The following is an 8,081-nucleotide window of genomic DNA, read 5'->3' as shown; positions in this document are numbered from 1 at the left end:
GGTGGCCAAAGGGACTCCCAGATAGTAACCCAGCATAGAACTGGAAGAATGAACAGCAGACCCCAATCTTATCCAAAGGAATATTGACAACTGATTACAGCTATATGAGTAACAGCTGACCCTTGTAAAACAAAGACCTCTAGTTAGGCTGACTAGATTCATCAGAAGGACAAGTAGTGGGGATTGGCTGGGGTGCCACAACACAACAGACAGTAGCAGGGATATCAGAGTATAAGGGTTCTAGTGGGGGGAGGGATGCTATGGGAGGGTGCCATCTGGGAAGTGGTTATATAGGTGAATAAGATGGTTTGGGATGTTCTGTGTGATACACACACACACACACACACACACACACACACACACACACAAATCAACAAATTTTTTAAAATGTATTATATTTGAGGAAGAAGTGTTAGTAGCAAAAACAATGAGTCTTTCTGCAAAGAACAATACATTCTAAAATGAAATGGAGATCTTTTTTAAAGGTTAAAAACTCAATTTTATGTCTTACAGGGCTTATACTGAATTCAATATTGTATAACTGTATTAATTCAATTGTGAACCTAGAAACTTACAGCCACTTGTGAAAGAGATGTACTCTTGCTCTGGAGTGTGTTACTGAATATGTTAAAGCTGTAATGAAATACTTCTTTTAATCATGTAGTTATTTAAATTTTTTAAAAAATATTGTTAAAGTTGGCAATATTTAAAAAAAAAAAAAAAGTAGTGGTTCCTTCTTGTAGTCCTAGCTACCTGGGAGGATGAAATGGGAGGTTCCCTTGAGCTCAGGAGTTAGAGAGAGACTCCATCTCTCTAAAGGAAAAAAAGTAAAAACTGAAGCTCAAAGGAGAATGGAGCATGTCAGGTTTGGGGAGAGCAGGTAATGGAGCATAGAGGTAGAATGCTGGCTTTCCATGCCAGATCTGCATTAGATCCACAGCAGAAAGAAAAAGGGGAAAAGAAGGAAGGAACAAAAAACTAACAGGAGATAAAAGAAATCATAATATCTGTAAGTACTTTGATCAATGTGTGGGTGATCAATGGTTAGAGTTATTGGTTATCTATTAGCCAGCTTGATATTCTACACCTATCTGCAAAGTCTATCCATAATGATAAAAAGAACACCTGTACGGGCCTGTCATCCAACCCCCTCCCCGAGACAGGGTATCATGTAGCCTCAGCTGTCCTGAAACCTACTATATAGACCAGGTAGGCATCAAACTTACAGTGACCCTCCTACCTCTGCCTCCCATATGCTGATATTACAGGTATGCATCACCATGTCTGTGTTACTAGACACATCACACAAAACTGATCTAACATTACCATGTATTTTCACTTGTACAAAATCTTCCTTTTGGCCTCTTGCCTTAAGATTCAAACTAAAAGCATGTCCATAAGTAGAGGACAGTATAAAAATGTGGTATGTTCACACAGTAGACTATCATATAGCCAACACATCAATATGAGCAACTCCCACAAAAAATGCTAATGACAAAAACTGCAGAAAAAGGATACCACTTTTATGAAATTTGAAAAGTTGCAAAAAAAAAAAAAAAACAGTATATTTGTATGTGTAATATACACATTTAAAAACACAGAACCTCTTTCTTTTTGGAGATTTAACTCTATGAAGGAAAAAAAATGGAAGAGAAAGTTGATAAAAATACATTCCACTGTATCTTGAATATTCTCTTAAAGAATCCAGGGAGTCAGACAGAGTTGGCCAGTAGGAACAGAAGTCCATGTTGTGTCTTCTACATTATGCTCAAAATGTTTCACATTTTAAAATTTTTGAAAGTGTATTAATTAAAATGTCTAACTATCTGAAAGTACTAGCATTTCTGGAACCATATAAAGAAAATGAAGGTATAAAAAAAAAAAATCACCTAACTAAATGCCATTTTCATCCATAATCAAAGTTAAATTTTTCTTACCAAGATTATAAAAACATTCTGTTCAAGGACTAAATTATATAAATATTACAAATCTGAATGTAAAAATTAAATTTATATTATTACAATGTTTTTTCTATCTACTTTTATGTAAAGTTTCTTATAAATTTTCACTGGAGTAAAAAGTTGCATCATTTTCAAGTCCTTATAATATAACAAAAGCAAAAAACACTACATTATACACATTTTGCTTGGGCAACGTTCCTCTTAAGATTAAAGTTCCTGGGGCTGGAGAGATGGCTCAGTGGTTACGGGCACTGGCTGCTCTTGCAGAGGAACCAGGTTCAATTCCCAGCACCCACATGGTCCTAACAACCATTCATAACTCCAGTTCCAAGGGATCTGACACCATCTTCTGACTTCTGCGGGCATTGCACAACATGGGTGCGCTTACACACATGCAAACAATACATTCATACATATAAATAAAAATAAATATTTTTAAAAAAACAGTTAAAGTTCCTACATCAATCTGCCCTTCCCAAACATTTTTTTCTCGAGTAGAATTAGAACCCAGAGGGATAGAAACAATTATATCTTTAAGAAAGGAGATGGTAAGATTATTGAAAAGAACAAACATTTATAGCTGGGAGTGATGATACCTAAAATCCCAGCATTCAGGAGGCTGAGGATGATCTCAAGTTCAAGGATACCTGGGGCTACACGGAGAGTTCCAGGCTAGATATAGTATGACTTCATCTCAAAAACAAAATAAAATAGAGGCCAGCATGATGAGCATGATGGCTCATGGTCCAATGGGTAAAAGCAGATTGACCCATGTTCAATTCCTGGAAACCATGTAAAAGCCTCATCTGCAATCCCTGGACTCCTACACAGACAGGAAAATGGCCCCAAAACTAAGATGCTCACTGGCCAGATAGCAGGACATCCTGCCTCGACAAGGTGCAAGGAAGGAACTGATTCCTCGAAATTATCCTCTGACCTCCACATGTGTCTTGGCACATGCTGGGCATGGTGGCACAGGCCTTTAATCCTAGCATGTGGGAGGCACAGGATCTCTCTAAGTTCAAGGCCAGTCAGGACTGTATAGGGAGACCCTGTATCAAAAACAAACAAACAAACAAAATATTGTGAACATTTAGCAATGAATGATAAATGGTCCAGAGCAGAAACTGTCAGATAAAAAATAAAAAGGGGAAAAATTATGTCAACAAGCACAGGAACTGGGGCATAGAGCTGAGAACCAACGTAGTGACACTGGAAACACTGGACAAAATATAAGCAAACACCACCTTCCCTTTTAACACTAGCCTCTAAATCTTCCTGCCATGGTTTCACCCTCATGTTTACTGCCCCCTTGAAACTACTTTCATAGGTGACCATATCACACAAACCGCAAGAGGTAGCTACTTCCTCCTAGAAGAAATGCTGTCAGAAAAGTGAGGGAGGGAGAGAATAATGTTGATCCTTACAGGGAACTCCTCTACCAAGGTGCTTGTCTTATCTTCAGGGATGATGACTTTTAAACAAAGCATCTATGCATCCCTGTACTTACCACGCTACATTATTCACAACTATCTATTTATGTTCCTACCTTAGACTGGGTTTCTTATGGGCAAAAATTCAATATATTTATTCATTGTTTCCCTGGAACTTAATACATGCCTGGCATATAGGAATCATCCAAAGCATATATGTTGAATAAAGAATGAACACAAGTATGACATCACACAAAAATTAATTAAAAACAATGCAGAAGAATAGGTGAAAAAGATAGGCCACTGTAAAGGAGCAATCCTGCAAATGCTCAAGTCAATTAATGACTCTTAAATAAAAGGGCTTTAAGATTTGAAAAATACTACATATAATTTTTCTCTGGTGACACAAACTTAAGGCCAGTTTGGGTCCTTGGTATTTCATTCCATTTTTTCTAGTTGCATTCACTTGTCTACAAGTTACAGGTAGGCTTCAACCAAACTTACTTTCTTCACCCTTACCTTGCTTTTTTGGATAATAAATTCAATCATATGTGAACTAATGAACAGCACTTCCAAGTTTTGGTTGACATGGTCAACCAAACTATACAGTTTTATAAATGTATAGTTTTCTATCTGAACAGAATGGCCTCTTTTACTATAATCTAACTCTTTTGCAGACCTCAGGAGCTGCTGAGGGAAAGATTTAAAAAAGCCAACTGGGCAGAGCAACTCAGTCATGGCTACCAGGAGTTTTCAATCAGAAAACAATGGGCTTCCAGGAAAGGTTTCCTGAAGAATATACAGCTTCAATAATGATCTGTCTTATTCTGGAATCCCAGAATTCTAGAAGCTAAGACAGAGGTATTAAAGTTTGGGGCCAGCCTGGGGCTATACAGTTTAGACCCTGTCTCAAAAACAAAACAATTCAACAAGAATGTAGAAACCCATGTCTCATGGAGGTAATATAACAAAGGAACAACTCTAAAAACAGCGACTGAGTGCAACATGCTTCCTATATAATTACAATACTTATCATTTTGACCTGAACATGACTTTGAGATTATGTAGCATACCAAAATGAGATACTTTCTAGTCTTTTCTTAACTAAGAAATTTTTACTCAACAGGTGGCTCACAACTAAAATTACATAACCTTTGACCGAGAATTTCGAAGCCCTAAAAAAAATCTTCCTAGAAATCTATTAACTACTGCTACAAAATGCTTTCTTAGCCTGTTTGCTTTACTGTGATTCTAGCTTAAGTTCTACACTGTCCAAGGTTTTTTCATTCTATAGTTGCTGAAAGACCTGTGCTATAAGACCAACATTTGATCCCAACAAATATCAACTGTTCTGGGCTACTTTAAGGGATACTGGGATTTTCCTTTTCATTCTCTAAGGAGAACTTTCAAAATCTGTCAAATCCTGAAGCTGTTTATCCCGGCTTGGATGTCTGCGTACGTTAGTGATGCGAGTTAAGTTCTTCCAGTTCGACCGGGTAAGTCGAGATCTTTAGTAACTAAACCTCGGCAGGACAAGAGTCCACTGCTGCATCATCTTCGAAGGGGCAGGGTGTTAACCAGCTCTGAAGGAAGCAGGAAGTTTGTATCAACAACTCCGCAACTCAGGTCTCCAGTGAGCCCGGGCTCTTGCCCACGCCTGCACCTGGGTGACTTCCAGGGTCCCCAACCTCAGGCAGGCAGGATTGCCCGGCCAGCGACGGGCCCAGGATGCCCCCAGCCGTCGAGGGCGGCACCGCCCCTTTCCACTCAGCCAGGCTTCCCGGGCACCAGGGCCGCCGTTCACTTTCCCCTGGACCACCAGCTGCCAGCGCTAGGCACCGCACTCACCCACGTCTTGCTCGAACGGGTTGGCGGTGAAGAGAGGCATCGCGCCGGTCCCGAGCCTGAGTCCCGCTGGGAGACCCGCCGCCACTTCCTGGACGGAGGGCCGGGACTGACCACCACTTCCGCTGCTGCGCCTGTCCCTCGCGCGCCCGCCCCGCGCCTGCCCGCCCTGCGCCTGTCACCCCTGCCAGTGCAGTCCCGCCCGCCCCGCGCGACCCGTGGCCGAAGGCTAGCACCCCTCAGCGCCCTCGTCGCAGGCCTAAGAACGCGACAACCTCTGGCTGACGTTCTATTAGGGCAGGCGGCCGCTGCGGCCACCTTTCCGCCGCAAGGACCCAGGCGAGCCACGGAGCCGGGGGCTTTCGAGGCCGGAAGTTGTGGCTGCGGGAGCTGGAGGCTGGCAGAGTCCCCAAGCTCCCAGCGCCAGGAGGCTACAGGGGCCGCGGCTGTGCCAGGTTCTCTCCGCCCTTGGCTCTGATATCCACTACTTTAATCGGTGTACTTGCTGGGCGCTGGGTCTGTACATGGAGGCCTTAGGTGCAGTCGCTTCCCAGGTGATGCTTTGGAAACCTCCCTTAGGAGGCTTTGAGAATCTGTAGGGAGGCTCCCAGCGCTTCAGATGCCACATCCTCCACCTGGGCCCAAAGCCACCCCTACCGGGAAAGCGGCTTGGGGTAGACTGCCAGTTATTTCACCACCTCTTTGCTCTCCTGGACGCAATGCTGTTTGGACCACAAACAGCTCAGCGGTTGAGAGCGTGCACTTGGTCTTCGCATTGGACTGGAGTTCGAATCCCACACTCAGAATCATCTGTAACTCCAACTCCAGTCAAAAACTCCGGTCAAATGCCCTCTTGGCCCCTGAACTTTACTCACAGGCACATACCAGCACGCCACTCATACACACAATTAAAAATAAAAAGGAAAGCTTTTAAGATGAGTGAAGAACACGTCTGCCTTCGACTGGCTCAAGGTTTTTGGAGGTAGTGCAAAAACATTTGGCTATTAATAAGAGTGGTAAATAGCTGGGAGCGGTGGCGCATGCCTTTAGTCCCAGCACTTGGGAGGCAGAGGCAGGCGGATCTCTGAGTTCAAGCCCAGCCTGGTCTACGTAGCAAGTACCAACCAGCTGGAGCTACATGGAGACCCTGTCTCAAAAAAATACTCCCCCCAAGAGTAATAAATAAGCTGCCATAGGACTTAACCAAGCATGTACGTTCAAGCACCCTTTTCACCACACATGCTCTGTACCTTTTCACCCTCCTTCATTTTTCGTATCATCAATTCCCCCATATAACTAATTATGTTGTCTGTCTTCCCTCACTAGAATGTAAATTCTATGAGTTTTGTTCACTGCTGTGTTCTTCAGGGCCCAAAAGAATATCTGGCAATACTAGGTACTCAGTTAACTGTGGGTCTTTTTGTTTTGTTTTATTATTTTTATGTTTATTTGTGTTTTGCCTGCATGTAGGTAGGTGCACCAGTGTCCTGCAGGTCCCATGGAGCTTCAGAAGAAGACATCAGATCCCCTGGAACTGGAGTTACAGATGGTTGTTAGCCCCCATGTGGGTCCTGGGAATTGAACCCAGGTCCTCTGCAAGAGTAGTGAGTCCTCTTAACTGCTGGGATCAGCCCCTAACTTAACTGTGTTTTAACTAAAAAATGCACATCTAAAGTTGGCAGCTGGGGCCTCTAGATGGCTCAGCCACTAAGCATTTGCAGCACAAGCCTGCCAATCTGATTGGTGTTGGATCCCAGTACCCATTGCAGAAGGAAGGAACCTGTTTCCTAAAGTTGTTCTCTGACCTCTACACTTGCACAGTGACACGAGCTCATCCCATTCACAAACATCATATACAATAATAACACAAAATATTTTTAAAATTTATTGAATTTTTGTGCATTTCATACACAGCATCTTAGTCCTCTTTATAGCCCCTTTCCCATCAGCACCCTCCAATAGGCCCCCACCACTGGATTTCATGCATTCTGTCATTTATGTTAAGGCCCTTCAGACATAGCCACAGGCCAGTCCAATAGAGGCAGTTCCCCGATTGAGATCCCTCAGCCCAGGTGTGTCAAGTTGACACTAAAGCTATCCAGCACAATTGACCCCTTGTCAACTTGACACACTAACACATCACTATTAAACCATAAGCTTTCCAATTCTTGTCCCCAAACTATGATGTTAACATTAATATCACAACATAAGACAGTACGACCTTAAAAACCCCACAGTCCTTAAAAAAATCCAAACACTTAAAAGTCCATAGTCTCTTTTAAAAGTCTCAACTGTGGGTGGGCTTCTGTAAAATCCAAAACAAGTACTGTCTTATTTCAAAGGGAAGAATCGGGCACACCTAAGCAAAACCAAAGTCCAGCAAAGTAGCTCAAGGATGGACAGCTGGGATTCACTCACGATCTTCTGGCTCCAAAGGGTTCTGGCAGCTCCACTGCTCTGACTCTGCCATCCACAGCACACACAGCTCGTCTCGCAGACCCAGGCCAGCTCTATTCCACATTTACTGCTGTCCTTGGTGGTTGTCCCATGGTCCTGGCATCTCCAAAAAGCTGGGGTCGCCACTGAAACTGAGGCTACCCCTTCACCAATGGCCTCTTCTTGGTTCTTGGGGTGCAAAGCCTCAGATTCTCTCCATGACCCCTCCAGTCCTGGGTCTTCACTGCAACTGAAGCTGCACTTTCACCTATGGCCTTTCCTGGCCTCTCAGAGTGCCAAGCCTCAGCTGCTCTCTATGACCCCTTCACGCTTTCAATGCCAGAACCATGCAGGAGACTCTTACACATTACCAAGTCCTGCTTCCAGTTTGAAATAGAGGTATGGG

The 8,081-nt window shown here is 43.2% G+C and overlaps 1 protein-coding gene across 2 annotated transcripts in view; it reads right to left on the bottom strand.

Moving 5' to 3' along the window:
• The window catches only part of Stam2 (signal transducing adaptor molecule 2), a 71,027-nt gene extending 65,679 nt beyond the window's left edge, over positions 1-5,348 (bottom strand). For both annotated transcript variants that reach the window (XM_008837946.3, XM_008837947.3), the window contains exon 1: positions 5,243-5,348. In XM_008837946.3, the coding sequence (XP_008836168.1) occupies positions 5,243-5,282 (40 nt within the window). In that variant the 5' untranslated portion in view covers positions 5,283-5,348. The remainder of the gene's footprint in view (positions 1-5,242) is intronic.
• Positions 5,349-8,081: the final 2,733 nt, after the last annotated feature.

Source organism: Nannospalax galili, unplaced genomic scaffold, assembly GCF_000622305.1.
Source record: "Nannospalax galili isolate Female #2095 unplaced genomic scaffold, S.galili_v1.0 scaffold499, whole genome shotgun sequence".
NCBI classification, from domain to species: Eukaryota; Metazoa; Chordata; class Mammalia; order Rodentia; family Spalacidae; genus Nannospalax; species Nannospalax galili.
Note: the sequence above shows the minus strand (reverse complement) of the source record. Positions and strands in the feature narration are given on the sequence as shown.